This window comes from Pteropus alecto, unplaced genomic scaffold (assembly GCF_000325575.1).
Source record: "Pteropus alecto unplaced genomic scaffold, ASM32557v1 scaffold123, whole genome shotgun sequence".
Lineage (NCBI taxonomy): Eukaryota > Metazoa > Chordata > Mammalia > Chiroptera > Pteropodidae > Pteropus > Pteropus alecto.
The window spans coordinates 8414913-8430196 of NW_006433950.1; the positions used below are offsets into that span (position 1 = coordinate 8414913).

A 15284-nucleotide genomic window follows, 5' to 3' on the forward strand; every position below is an offset into this window, starting at 1 on the left:
AGAATTTTTAAAATGTGAATTGAAAGCTCATAAAGAGCTGTTTGGAAAATTCTTAGGCAAATTGAGAAGTAAAATAGCTGTCAGAAAATATCTCAAGTAAATTCTCACCTTAGAGGCAAGATAGCACAGTTTATACCACTGGGCGTCAGAAAAACCTTACTTTGTCCTGGATCTACATTTTCTATTGGTTTGACCTTTGTTGTATCATTTTAACCTCTTTGAACGTTGTTTATTTGTCCAACTCAAAATGAGGATGAGGATGCCTGTCCAGCCTATTCTGAGTTGATATTAAGCTAACAGCATGTTGTCAGATATGACCACAGTAGGGAAGCTGACATCCTCTAGACCTTCATAAATACGGTGAAAGTAGGGAGGGAAGTTGTTCGGCCCAAGAGTCTTGTGTGCAGTGTAGACACTGGCCTGTGAGCTCATCCAGGGCAGAGGCAGTGACCATCCCCCACCGGCACTGTGCTGCAGGAAGGTGGGGTTTCAGAATGGTTAGTGCGACACTAGATCATCTCGATGCCTCCTCCAACTCTGAGACTCAGTGTCTTTCACAGGCGATAGTGAGAACAGATGAGAAAATAGCTGTGAAAGCACTTAGAGAATCAGCATTCTAGGCAAGTGAAAGGTACTTTATTGATGTTATCAGTAGACCTTGTGGTGTTAGTCAGAGAGTTTTTAAATGTTTCAACTCCCTTGTATTTCCCAATGAAGCAGGAAATAACTTCCAGTTTCCTGCATGCTGGTGTATAATTTGTCTTAGTTTCATAAAGAAACTAAAACTGCGTTCCTTCCATAGTTCGTTCCCCTAATATCACCTTCTTACTAACTAGCTGCATTCCGTTGTTCTTATTTTGTCTCATACGTTTAACATTGACTGGAAACACTTGACCTGCCAGGACTTGAACTTGAGCATATGGGGTTTCCCACAGTCTGTGATGGCAACACCAGCAAATCAAAACAGGCTGTGCGTTCCCGCTTTCGGGGTGAGGGATGTTCTCCACCTCCTGGGAAAAACCAGGGCCCTGACTCACAGGAGTTGGAAGGAAATTGATCTTAGAGTCCTTCTAAGATACTGTGACTTCTTGATCATCAGTCTTGGGATCTGGCTTTCTTTCTCTTAAAAGAATCCCTTGGGGCTTTAGTGCACAAGTGATGACACTGATTCAGTATGGCTAACATTCATTGCACCTTTACTGTGTGCCAGGTGCTGTGGTAAGCACTTTACATATGAGATACACTACAGCCTCATGAGTAAGTGTTCACTTTGTAGATTAGGAAACAGAGGCAGATGTGGTTAAATAACTACCTAAAGTCAATTAGAGCTGGAATATGAACCTAGGCGTGTGATCCTAAAGCCATGCCTGAACTGTGCTGTGCTTCTCCCTCCCTGCAAGCAGAGACCTGTCAGAGGATTTCATATCCCCGGGTCCTTAGAGCGGTCAGAGATGTTAAGCAGGGTAAGTGCATTAGAAGTCTGATCTGCTTATGGTGTTCTCTACACCAGACCGGAAGCACTCTAAATACGAACATGGCTCCCAGTGAGGTAAATAGCTCAAATATAGGGAGCCCCGTGCCTATCAGAACAACCATTAATTGAGAGATTACAATTTTCACACTGCATATTTTATGTTTTTCCTTTCCTTAGGTTAAAACGATCAAGTGGCATGAGTAGCCTTTTGGGGAAAATTGGAGCCAAGAAGCAGAAGATGAGCACCCTAGAGAAGTCCAAATTGGACTGGGAGAGCTTCAAGGAGGAAGAGGGCATTGGTGAAGAGTTGGCCATCCACAATCGAGGGAAGGAAGGGTAAGAAGAAGATTCTGTTCCTCTGAAAAATCCTAAGAACTCAAATAGTTTATTACAGATAGGCCACCCAATTTTTAAAAATGTGAGTGCTTTGGTTTGTCAGCAAAGCTCTGTTCTAATATGGGGCAGGTTCCAGTGGTGAGAAAAATGCCAGAGGTGACAGGAAGGGAGAGGCATGTGAGCAGCACTTTTCTCAGGGGCAGTCACGTCTGCCAAGCTGAATTTGCTGAATTACAGCTCCTGTGAACTGTAAGTCACCTCGTTTATTCATGTGGTCAGATGTGGCTCACTGTATCGGTCTTGGCCTGACCTGAATTATTTGGCCTTCTGAGAAACCAGATTAGCTCAAACGCTTCAAAAGCAGAGCCAACAGAGTGCTTAGATGTCTTTGAATTATCGTGGGATTTTTTTTGTCCATGTCATTACAGCCCAGGGTGGGGCTTCACCCTTGGCTTCAATCTGTGTGGCATGTCAGTCCTCAGACAGCATCCAGGCCATCACTTGCACTCCCTTCCTCTTCACTTTGGAATATGAAGAGTATGTCCATACACTATGTAGTTAGGAATATCAAGAAAGCCACAGTGTTCAGTGAGTATTTAGGAACCTCAGAAGGAATTAAAAAGCAAAGTTACTACAGAAGTGGGTCCATGGCTCAAGGTCAACAATCCCTGCCCCTAACAGTGAAAGGAAGTGTTGTGTGGCCCACCAGACAGCCCTGGCTGTTCATCGCCCTGCCCCTCACCCGTAAGGGCTCTCCCTGTGGCACACTGCATCTCTGAGGCTCAGCTCCTTCACCAGTAAAACTGGGGTAATGATAGCACCCTCGGTGGTTGTAAGGAGATAATATATGTAATATGTGTACAACACGTGTAATATACATAAAGCCCTTTGCAGAGCACCTGTCACATAAAGGTCTGCATTAAGTGGTAGACATTAGGGTTATTTACAAGCTAAACTGTAATAAAGACAGGTGAGGGTTTATTTTGTGGGTCATTTCTAAATTAGGCTTTAAGATTATTCGAAGCCAATTATTTGAACTTGGAAGCTGATCTGTGTGTTTCAAAAAAAATTTGTAATGACTTTTCAAGCTTGTTTAACTACCAGACTTCTAAGTCAGTGTGTCAAAGATGGAATGCCACAGGACGGAGGTGGAAGTGCCAAAGCCAACTTGAGAAGGCCCAGGATAAAGCCCAAGCAGGAGTTAATGTTATGTAGAGAGAGCCTCTGCCATTTGCCCCAACCTCCCCACCCTTGGACTCACGACTCCCTCTCCTCCACGTTCCCCTCGTGATCTAAGGCAGCAGAAAACTGCCAGAGTGTGCTACACTCTGTCGTTTCCCTTGGTATTGATTATATGGGTTGGACAATGTTCATTCTGCTTGAGTTAATAGACGTCTTATAAAAGTAAGGAGTGGTGCTGTCGAAGATAAGGGAGAGTTAATAAAATGTACACTAGAAGAGAAACAGGATTAAAAAAGACATCTGCCCCATGAGGAGGCCTTTTCAGGCAATGGAAAATTGAGTAACAGGGAACAACTAACAGCATGCAGCTTTCAAGTGCTCTGTTTTTCCCTCCTTCTCTGAGACTTTTCCCCAGATGATTCCAGGGACCTGATCCTGTTTTTCCAACGCAGGTCTGATGACTTCTGTGTTCTGCCTTGGCTGTTCTCACCTGCCCTCTCTAGCACCCACCCCCACACCTCCGCTCACTTGCTTTTCCCAACTTCTGCAGGAAGATCAGAGGGCCCAGTCCTTCATCTGGGGAAGGTGCTTAGTTGGCTAAACATGAGAGGCCTCTGGAGGGGTCCAAAGTTCAGGTGACATAATCACTCCTGTACAGAGCTGCTAAATCAAGAGTCTGAATCTTTAAATCGCTCCTTAGGGGCTTCTCATGCGCAGCAAGGGTTGAGAATCACTTAGAACACAGCTCTGAACTCTAGAGATGAGAACAAGACAGCCAGCTGCTGGGTGAGCTTTTCCAGCACATAGGTAACTAGAGAGCTGACTTCAAAACAGGGGATGTTGAGAAGGGCAAGATTTCTGTTGTGAAGAGCGCCCAGTGTCACAGCATTGAAGGGAAGCACAAGAACCAAACCTGTAAGGTCTGTCTGGGCAGAGGCAGGTCAGGCCCCCAGATTCTCCTACACAGATGCCGACGAGGGCAAGGCATCCCCTAGGGTGAGGACCCTCTGCAGAATGTGTGGAGAATCCCAAGTGTGCCCCGGGGATGATGTGATCTTCGCTGAACACAGAAGCAGGAAAGGTCACATTGATGATATCTTTAAAAAGCCACCTCTGAGTAGTGATTGGCCTCTGCCATATTTATTATGAGAACATGACCTTTTTATGAACACTATATTTAAATTTATCTCATATACAAGAATTCAGGTCATGGCTGGTGGTAAAAATATTTCTGTTATGCAGTCCTGATTAAAATAAGGTTGGATTGAGGTTAAAAGATTATCGTGCTTTTTGCGTTTTGATGGTAATTCCAGTTCAGTTCCAGCTTCTTACCCCGACATTCCAGGTCCTCCCTGAGTCGTCCCCTGCCCTCCTTATCCTCTTCTCCCCTGCTCATGGCAGCCGGGCTCAGTAGTGCTCCTCCAGACCCTCCTCCATGATGGGCTGGATTCAGGTGCCACCCTCTACAGTGGCTCTACCCCAGGAACCCTCAATCCCATCGCCCCATTTGATTTTCTTTGTCACACTTATTACCAGCTGGTGCGTGTTGTTGTGTTTGGTTTTCTATATAGTAAGCCCCCAAGGGCAAGATCTGGCTCACCACTGTCACCAGCACCTAGAAGAGCTCTGAGCCAGAGCAGGTGCTGAGCGCCTTGCTCTCTCAGAGCCCATCCCACTGGGCAGCTTTGGTTTGGAGCCTAATAGGGTTAGAATTAACCACCCAGAAAAGAAGGGCACGATACATCCAAATGATGTCTCCACCTCCGCATGATTTCGGTCAGCAGAGTTGGTTAAAGTGCCTCTACCAAAGATGCTTTCCTCTGAGCCCACACTCCCAGCCTAGTCGAGCATTTCAAGATCATTGTCAGCAGTTTGCACTGAAGGCGTTTAGCATTGCTTCCCTCTCGCCTGTAACCGATGCCACAGGCTGCTCAGCAGCATTCACCATCAGCAGTGCGTCTCTCCAGCACTGCTGAGGCGGAGGCCAGCAATCTTAGGGGAAGGGACCATGTGCATAGAAAAGGAGACACAGAGGCTTGGTCTTGGCTGCTGCTGGCAATCTAATTGAAGGTCATGGAGCACGATGATGGGAATCCAGGTGTATTTGTGATTTGGAGAGGCATGACAGAGAGACCAGAGAAAATAATTTTCTCTTTACAAAGACTGTCTCCGTGACCCCTCAGAGTCACAGTTTCAGAACGAGCACAGCATTTAGGTGAGATGAGAGGAAAGCAGTGGAGAAGAAAATTAAAATCACCACCCTTTCACTCTGGCCCTCAAGATGTTTGCAAGTCACATCTCTTCCACGGTGGGGTGAGAGACAGGCCTGTGCAATATTGGACAGATTGCTTGTTTAATTTGCATTTCTTTCTTTCTTTTTTTTTTTAAATTGCCTACAGCACCTGGTCTTCCTAGGTGGTCTCCCATCCAAGTACTAACCAGGCCCGACCCTGCTTAGCTTCCGAGATCAGAGGGGATCGGGCATGTTCGGGGCAGCATGGCCGTAGACCCACTTGCATTTCTCAGAGCAAAAACAGTACATATTTTATACCCATCACAGAGCTTTGTTCTAGCTCTGAGTACCTCCATTGCTCATCGCTTCCTGGCACTGGGAATTGAAATTTACCCCTTTCCTTCTCACATTTGTGCTGTGCTGAAGGCACCCTGGCTCTCTGGAAGCAGACTGATGACCGCCCTGAAGCGTCCTCGGTTCTGTGCCTGCTTCAGAGTCCCCTGGACCTCCCTGCCTTATCTTTCCTGTCTGGCGGGCAGGAGGCCTCTCACGGGCCTGTGAGAGCGTTTGGAGGTCAGCACACCCATGGGACAATCTCACCCTCGCAGATTTGGGAGCGCGGGTGGCCGTCCCTCATTTGCGGTATGGGTTCCCCGCAGGAGGTGCTGCCATGCTCCCTGGAAGCGTTTTCTACCTTCACTTGTCCTCTTCCTTCATTTTTCCCCCCCCGCCTTGGCCTAGATCTCAAGAAAATTAGTGGCAGAAAAGTAATTTGTGTTGAAAGGTCAAAAAGATGTCAGAGCCTGTTGTGTCTAACCTGGTTCTGAAAGGAAAATCCCTTAGGTTTTGATGCTTTTAGCATATTTTATTAATGAAAGTGAAGAGCTGCTGCCTCTTAAATGGGCCCCATAAGGTAACAGCAGCAGGAAGGGAGGATGCCCCCACTCATACCCCAGCTTCCCAGTGGACTGGGCCGAATCAGCCTGGGTCCCCAGGGGTTCTGGACACAGGGCAGAAAAGCACCACTGCACTTGTCAGCTTGCGGTTCTGTTCTGGGACTAACCTGGAAACTTCCTGAGGCTCAGTATAAATAGGCCATCCACTCAGGCCGCCTTGGAGGAGGGGCCTTCCCCATGAGCATTTGGTCCCTCCGTCCCTGTTCCAGCAACCCCAAGTTCTGTAGCTTCGTAGTGATGCAGTCAAGTCAGAAGTGGAAAGCAGGAACCCCACAACGCTCATAGCTGTTTTGAATTTTGTTGTTAGCAAAGCACTTCTCACGGTTTTGTTGTATTGTCAGAGGGGTACTATCATTTTTATTCCTGTTTTACAGAGAGGAAATATAAGACACAGGAAATTAAGTATCTTGCCCAAAGTCACACAAATAGTAAATGTCAAAGCCTTCCTCATCTTCGGCATCTTTTTTCTTGGTGGCGCGGGTGTCCATGTCTAATAGAAATTGTATTCCTGGGCAGCTCTTGACATTAAACCAAAGCCATCACAAGGATCCCGTTAGCAGATATAGATGTCTATGAATGGGTGAAGTCACCAAACCTGCCCTGATGGCCTTTGTCTGAGTAGCCCTTGAGAATTCAGCTACATTGTGCCCCTCTTTGCTGCCCGAGGCCTTCTCTGAACCTGACTCTGCCTGCACCTTCCTCTTTAGCACCCAGCCTGGCCTCACTTTTGATAGTCTCAAGGTCGCTGGACCCAGTTTCGAGGCTGTTATTCCCACTCAGTGAGCATCCTAATTGAAGTATCACTTCTTCTTTAAAGGAAAGTCGATAAGGAAGGCCACAGATGCCCAAAGCCCCATACTGTACTTCCTGTCTCTGCCCCCCAGCCTACTCCCTCAGACAGGTAGCACTGGCTAATGGCTCTTTTGAAATATGCCCTCAATTCCCCTTGAGCCACAGTTCACCCCCTTTTTCCTGCTAGAACTTTGAGAGGTGCTTAAAGCACCCCTCTGTTGTCAGTGTGCACGCTAATCCCGGTCGCAGCCTTGCCGCAGAGCCGGTGGGCTGGAGTGGGGAAGGATGGTGGTGGTTGTGTGACAAAGCCCTTCAGTCGATTTTGGTTAATCGTCCCCACTAAATCCCAGAGGAGATTCTTTCAGGTGTCTGCCTTCCCACCAGTCTCCCCTGTTTTCTCTCTATATCAAAAGGGGTCCAGTGTCTGTGGCTTCTCTGTCCACCAAGGAATGTGAAATTCAAATCTAACAGGCCTCCTGGATTACACTTGCTCAATCTGACAACCTGAACCTGAGGGCTTATGTCAGACCTAGGAGTGGGCCCTGCCCTCCTGTTTCCCACCATTCTGACCTCTAGTTGGCAGTTTTGGTGCAGCTACCTAGTTCCCGATCTCAGACCAGGTGGTGGCTACGAGTTGCTGGTAACACCCATTAAGAGAGCTGACACCTGCTCTTGGATCTATTGACCTCAGGACCCTGAGGGAAGCTAGCTTCCCAGAATGATGTCAACAGCAGGCACTGCCTTTTTACTGAGCACCAGCTCTGCTATTGGCAAGGTTATGTGGCTTATATCAAGTCACACGGCCAGAAAGCGGCAGTCAGAATTCAGACTCAGAGCTGCCACCCACTCTGTAGTAAGCTGTAGGGCTAGTGGCTGCAACCTGGATGGAAAGCAGAGATGGACTGCATTTCATAGGGTGCAGTGAGAAGGAAACTGAGGCCCCGAACGCAGCAGAGGAACACAGGTTCCTAAACCTGGTAAGGGGCTCGCCATAAACGTAATGACCTTGTAACGACAGACAGGTGCACATTTTCCACAGTGCAACAAAAGAAAAATTAGTACAGAGATTCAATTATGTCTCCTATTTTCAATGGCAATTTTGTTCTCTCAATAGATTAATTAGCAGCAGTAATCCCCTCCCCCAGGCAAATCGAGGCACATTTTATGGTAAGAAGGAGCATTAAAATGCAGCTGTGTCTTTTCAAGCAGCCAACTTCGCCTGCCACATCAGCCCTGTTTTCCTTCCTTTCCTGCCTGGGAGGATTGAGGGAGGTCACCATGGCTGCTGAACTTAGCCGTGGATCAGGGAGCAGAGCACCGACCTCTTAAGGGGCCCTGTCTGTGGACTGTGGGTGGCAGAGGTGCTTGCTCTCATTCCCTTAGAGGAATTTAGGGAAAGGCTTCTTCTGTCATCCCCGTGGAAGCAACCTGGCCCCAACTGGGTGGAGGACATATGGAAAGGAGGGAGGGTGAGGGGAAGGAAAGAGCGGGAAGCAGTTAAGTACATCCTAAAGTGAGTGCTCCATGCCCCTCGGTTCATTTTCCTGTCACTGTAACCCTGTGAGGTAGCGTTTACCACCCTGTTTCCTCCATTTTCAGATGCATCTGATTTTACGTTTTGATGTATATATGCGGGATGCATAGCTTTCTCTCCGCATCAACTCGCCACACGGCTAAGGCCAGGAAATACGCCATCACTATTTTGCTGTTTAGAAAAATGAGGCTCAAAGATCTTCAGTCCTTGACCGGCGCGGCCCAGCCACTGCGGGGGCAAGCCGGGCTCTGCTCTCATGTCGGACTCCACCCCCGTTCTTTCCTTGAAGACTCAATGTTTTCACAGTTGCAACATTTTCTTGCCACCAAGCCTCTAATGTGCTTTGATAAGTTGTTGCTCTCTCCTTTCCATATTATTTCATTCACATCCGAACCAGAAACATCCTTGTTTAGACCAAACGCGAGTGGTTTGGATGCTACCGATCGTGGGCAGTCAATCGTCTGTTTGCCTTTGCTGTAACTGATGACCCCGCCGCCCACGTGGACCCATGTACACCTACCTGGGGGTGCTGAACGGAGCAGGGGAGGCACTTTCTCTTACTGGATTCTGCTGACAAACATGTTTTTCATTTTCTTCTAGGTATATTGAGCGGAAAGCTTTTCTAGACCGAGTGGATCACAGACAGTTTGAAATTGAGCGAGATCTCCGGCTGAGCAAAATGAAACCCTGATGTTAACGGGGAAAACCAATAGCTTAATCCTGTTTACAATGTGAGCTTCTTGTGCGTCTGTGAAATGTCTCCGAGGACTGTGAAATGTCTCCGGTGTTTCTCGACAATTTCCCAGCAAGGTCTTTTCTCCCACATTGAATTTCTGTCCTTGTATCTTGATCTCACGTGGTTTCATTCATTTTACTTTTAAAAGTTTGTCCTTAAAAAAATAAAAATAAAAAAATAAAAGTTGGTCCAATGAGAGGCTGGTAATGATGATGACCCTACTCACCTTCCCATAATTCTGCTGCAGAGTCCACCAGGCCAGGTCAGTGCATTCTAGGCCTGTCCAGCTGGCCGCAGTGAGGATGTGAATTTCTGGGCCACTTCCTGAGGTCAGCCTTGCCCCAGAGACGGAGGGAAGGAGGCCCCCAGTGTTGGTGGATCACCACGGCCCTGGGCGATTTTGGTCTCGGTTCCACTCCTGCTTCTCTCCTGATCTCTTTCTCTATTGAGATTCCTATCACTAGTATAAGATAAGGCTGAAAATAAGGTTACATTACTGCAGAATTAGGAATTGTTCCTACCTTCAGCCTTTTTCCTCTTCCCAGATGTGCTCCCACCTCGATAATTCTTTAATTTTTAGTTTGTCAAAGAAGACTCCGAAGGACTATTTCCTTTTTTGTACTCCTTAGGAAAACTTAAATCCCAAACTTTATATTAATAAAGCTGTAAACCCCACAGCCTGGTCCCGAGAGTGGGGGTGGTGTCCTGGGAGAACCAAGACTAGGGTTCCAGAGGGTTCCAAAGACTAGGGTCCACTTCCTCCCTGGACATCTGCCAGCTGTGTGACCTTGACCACAGCTCAGCTTTCTGAGCCTCCATTTTCTGGTCTGTCAGTGCGTGAGTAGCACCAGTACCTCACAGGGCTGAGACAAGCTCATGACACACCTGAGTGGCACAAGCACCATCTGCCCATCCAGTCCTCTACTATGTGGCCAGAAGCTCATGGAAACCAAGACCTGATTGTGCAGCCCTGTGTGGTTATAGACCTTATTACGTAGAAAGGTGGTTTAAGCTACATCTGAACACGCTGTCAGTTCACATCTGCTCCGATAAAGGATTCTAGAGGAAGTGATAGAGTGTTTTCAGGCCAACATCAGCACAGGTGGCCAGTGAGGCCTCAGTTATGGTCCTACACAGGAATTACAGGAAAATCCTTCATCCTAAGACCAGCCGGCGTTTTGATGAGGGCGGAGCATCCAGACCCACAGATGCCACCAGCCGAGGCTGAGATGCAAGTCCTGTTGTGTAGAACACTCTGTGCATCATCCACTGTTCACTGCCCTACGATGACTGTTGCCCTGACTTTTTTCTGAGGTTCTCAGTGCCTCCAGCATTCACTCCCTGTCACATAGTCCTTCATCTCAGCTGCCATTGTACAACTCATGAGGTGGCTCCCCTCCCAGTTTGAGGAACGATATGTAATTCTATAGAACAAATGGGGCTGAGCTCATTGTAAATTAGGGTTTTTCTTTTTAGCAAATTTTCCTTCGCACCAAGATTAAGACAAACACTGCGAGAGCCTGGTGGGTCCTTCGCACAGGTGGGTTTGCTGTTCCTGCTTTGCTCCCAGGCATGGAGAGAGAAGTCAGATATGTCCATGAGAATCCCAGCTGGTGCTTTGGCACTGCCGGTTTATTCATGATCCGGCCCTTACACAGGCTTCTCCTTAGTCCTGCAGAAAGGTTTCCTTTCAGCTGTCTCTTGATTGGCTGCGTCTTTTCCCAGCAGGTGTGCTGCACACATCTGATCTGCACTCGACGGTACACATCCGTGAGTCTGAAAAGCCCCTCCAGCCCAGCCCCGTTTTCTCGCAGACTGGCAGCTTGTCAAGGGATGTCAATGAGGAGCTGTCGCACCAGTCCTGCCAGATGCCATCCCTCCCAACGTTGCAGGTCTGTCCTTTGGAGTTCTCAGAGCTTCACATCGAAAACTCATTTGCCTTGACTTCAGCTTGCCTCCCTCTTGATCCACATGTCACCATTTTAAAAAAAGCTACCTGTATTGAACTAAATTTATCTTACCGATGAAGTGGCTTCCTCTGGCGGACACATGTGCCCGTGAGTGTGTATGCACGTGTGTGTATCGCCCTACAGTGAGACTTAAAAACCAGAGCAGGCTTTCATTTATGTGTCATTGGCCATAGCTGGGTCATCCAAGCACCCCTGGCTGTGGGGGAGGCTGCAAAAGCCTGTTGTTGAAGATGGGAGAAGTGTATGGAGGGTTAGGAATAGGTGATTATACAGACTTAAACTTTTCATAATAAAAATTTTTTTAAATTGTCCCAGAGAGGCAGAATTAGGCTGTGTATAAGGAAAGACCTTGACATGCTCTGACTGTTCCGGGACAAAATGGGGGTCCCCTGGAGCTCTGCTCCCCGCCTTGCAGGTCCGGCAGCAGCCAGGAACATAGTGGAGGGGTCCCCGGTCTAGGAAGAGCTGCTCCCCACTCCTGAGATCCTGTGCTTGATTTCTGTATCATCTTACTTCCCAGAATTTCAAGCACGTTCTCTGACCCTTATGTTCACTCCCGTCTGATGTGGATCAGATCCAAGGGACAGTGGAACTGGCCAGCAGGACGGATACTTGGGCATGAGCAGCTGGTCTCCAAATGAGTGGCTGCTTCTCGTAGGTGTAAACGAGGCCCCAGGAGGTGTGTCTTCTCAGCCCCGGCAGACCGTCCGCGGAGGACGGAGTGCTGTGGCTGTGGAGTAGAGTGTGCTGCTGCCAGCCAAGGGCGCAGGCGGAGGACTGGGGTGTAGGAGAGAATAGGAAGGAAATGGCGTGGCCACCTGGAAGCAGGCCTGCATGCCTCGGTGAGTGGTGAAGGGGGCATCCTATAGGCGCTAGAGGCGGGCCTGGGCCAACCTTGGCCTTCCTCTTGGTCGTCTGTGTTCCTGCCCGAGCCCCATCTGTGCCCTCGGTGGGACCTAACTTCTCAGCCAGCATCGCCACTTGGCCTGACCTCTTCCCACCCCACTCTCAAAAAGACAGAGCTGCGTCAACAAATGCCTGGCCTTTCTCAGTGGGCCTGCGGAGGCCACGCTGTGCGGCAGGGCTGATTGACGTGTGTTCATCTTCAGTCAGAATCACCTTTTTCATCAGAGTCTTGTTTGAACCATGGCAGACACCATCTAGCCCACAGTTTTTAAGAACAAATGGATAATATTTTATCGAGCTCTTCACATCCACATTTAGTGAAAACTAATCTGCCTGTGTCCCAAAGGAAATTCCGTCCCTTTATCCCAGATTCGAGAATTGTCAAGGAAAATGTTTTTGGCGAGTGGGAAGTGGAAAGACTGAGTCAGGGCTGAGAGGCAGTTTGGCAGCCCTTTGCCGGGCACTGCATGCCACCCCCCTTCCCTCCCCCGCTCCCCCGCCGTGGTGTGAGCGATGGAGGAGGCCATGCCAGCCCGAGGACTTTCCCGGCTGGCCTGCCAAGTCCAGAGAATCCCTGAGAGTTGGGTTTCCTGGCCTTGCTCTTACCATCCGTTTTGTCCTCCTTGCCCCAGGTGGGTGTGTCGGATTTCCAGGGCATCCGGTACCTTCCCGTTCCTGAAAAAACTGCCCTGCCACAGCATAAGGTCAAAGAGTAGAACGAAATCCTTTCTGTGTTCTGCTCACCTATTTCCTGAGGAACACAGTGTTCTAGTCACGAATTCCCCATAAGGTCTGCAGGGGAGAAGGGCCGCGTTAAGAACTGAATCTGGAGTGAGCTCAGGAGGAGGAACTGGACTGCGAGCCTGGCAGACAGCCGGGTGCCCGAGTTCACCACTGTCCCGGTGCAGCAGGCTGGCTGATGGCTCCCACCTCAGAAGGACAGGGGGACCTCCCCAGAAAGGATGGAGTGATGGCCCTTCTGCTACCCATGCAGGGACAAGGGAGTCCAGGTGACAGGGCTCTCCAGGTGCCATGCTGCCCCGTGTTCTCGGCAGAACAGGTGTGGTGTGTCGTTGGGGTGGCATGGTGTGGTTAGCGTGGTGCAGTGGGTTGGAAAGGACCCAGAACAGGCTCCCAAAGATGCGTTTGTCCTCTGGCCTTTGGTCTTGATCTTTAGCCAGAACTGGAGTTGCCCGGGCAGCTTGGCTTAGAGTCCATGACATTGTTTCTAATTACCAAAACAACAGAAGTGAACAAAGAGGAACTGGTATAAGATGGTGGACTCCTGGGGAAGGATCAGAAGCTCTTAGCCTCCCCGAGTGGTACCTGGCGCCAGGTGCTTCCTCCGTGTTATCTAGTCAGATCCTCTCCTTGTTTTTGAAAAGAGGAAACTTGCCTGAGGTGAGATTGTGAAAGTCAGTGATCACACCTACATCTTGTGACTGGAGGCGGGGGAGGCAAGATTAAACCCTCAAGGCCTTCTGGGCCCCAGCTCCGCGATGGAGGATTCACGTTGGAGAGGAGAGACTCGAGTGCAGGGGACAGAAGCAAAGACGAGGCAACGCCTGCAGCTGACACGAATGGCAGCTGGCGCGCCCCATCGCCGAAAGTCTGTGCCAGAAGCACGGCAAAGATGTGGGCACACGGGCTTCGGCTGCCAATCCTGCCTGTGCCCTGGACACTCCCTGTCGGGGGAGGAGAGTGGCCTCACCCAGACCCCTCAGGCCTTGTTCAGACAAGCCTCCTGGTGAGGTGTCACTCGTGCTAAGCTCTGCTTCAGGGCCAGGTTTCTGGGCTACACAGTGGGAGCAGTGGGATGCTGCCTGGTTTCGGGGAGTGAGGGGACGAGGCACTGGGTGCCCAGACGGTGCACCTTGGAGAGTCAAGTGTCTTAACCCATTCCCCCTGCTTGGGACTTTAATGCAGTCTTTTCTTCCCTGCAGCTGTGTGTGTGTCCGCGCGCGCGCGCACGTGTGTGTGTGTGTGTGTGTGTGTGTGTGTGTCTTAACCCATTCCCCCTGCTTGGGACTTTAATGCAGTCTTTTCTTTCCTGCAGCTGTGTGTGTGTTTGTGTGTGTGTGTGTGCGCGCGTGCGCGTGCGCGTGCGCGTGCGTGTACACACGCCCTCCTAGGGTAACTCAGATTCAAAATCACTGTCAGATGCAATCTTTGTGCATAGGCAAGTTGACCACAACAAGGAAATTGGGATGGCCCCAATCACAGAGCCCGTCCTTCGGGGTCTCCGCTCCATGGTCTGCCAGTGCGCTTCCGCTGCGGTCTCGGGTGATGGGGCAGACGGCCTGGTCTGTGCTCAGGTGCAGTACAGGTGTCAATGCTGGGGAGGGAGAGGAGGAGAGCACTGCCCAGGGTCAGGCACGGGGCGGCCTGCCTCTGCCCTCTATCCTAGTGCTGGGATCCAGGTTGAGTCCCTCGGAGTCTCAGAATCCTTGTCTTCAGAAGGAAGCTGAGAATGGTTAATAATCCTGCCTACCTCATAGCATTCTATTAAATGAAATACACTATCCAAGTGGTAAGTTACTGTAATTAAATTGTGCACCTGGCTCCCAGCTCCCTAAGACAGCCAAGCTTATGTGAATATAAATTAGCACCACCTTGAAGAACACTTTGACCATTTCTAATAAATCTGGAGCTGCACTTGGCCCATGATACAGCATGTACGCCTGGGTTGACATCCTGGAGAAGCACCAGCATGTGCACAAGGAGGCAAGCTTGATGGTGATCGGAAATACCTGGAAACCGCCCAGTGCCTATCAGGAGAAAGGATCGGTTGTGAAATAATCACACGGTGGAATATGATACAGAGGTGAATTGAATGAACCAGGGCCGCGTGCATCAACACAGATGAACCTCGTGAGCAGCACTGATGCAAAAAGCGCACGTTGCAGAAGACCTAACGCATGATCCATTTATACAAGTTCAAGACCATGCAAATGGAGGTGACGGTTGCCCAACATGGTGAATGCACCAAATACCACTGAATTGTACATTTTAAATGGTTAATTTTACTTATGTGAATCTCACCTCTAAAAAAATCATTAACTTGTGTCACCTCTGTCAGTCTCCTTACAAGTGAGATTTCGAGGGGATGGAGGGGTTACCATGGTGATGAGCTTGCTCAGTGTCGAGCTTTCTCTGCATCCCATT

General features: G+C 49.2%; 1 protein-coding gene and 1 non-coding gene across 5 annotated transcripts in view; one reads left to right on the top strand and one right to left on the bottom strand.

Moving 5' to 3' along the window:
- The window catches only part of CFDP1 (craniofacial development protein 1), a 99564-nt gene extending 88275 nt beyond the window's left edge, over window positions 1-11289 (top strand). For 2 of the 4 annotated variants that reach the window (XM_006908814.3, XM_015586926.2), the window contains 2 exons: window positions 1652-1810; window positions 9108-9439. In XM_006908814.3, the coding sequence (XP_006908876.1) occupies window positions 1652-1810; window positions 9108-9198 (250 nt within the window). In that variant the 3' untranslated portion in view covers window positions 9199-9439. Of the gene's footprint in view, window positions 1-1651; window positions 1811-9107; window positions 9440-10968 lie in introns of those variants that run through there. The other 2 variants (XM_025044564.1, XM_025044563.1) reach the window with 2 other exon arrangements.
- LOC112477402 lies at window positions 5383-5501 on the bottom strand. Its single transcript, XR_003045444.1, has one exon. It is a non-coding gene; the product is annotated as a 5S ribosomal RNA (ribosomal RNA).
- Window positions 11290-15284: the final 3995 nt, after the last annotated feature.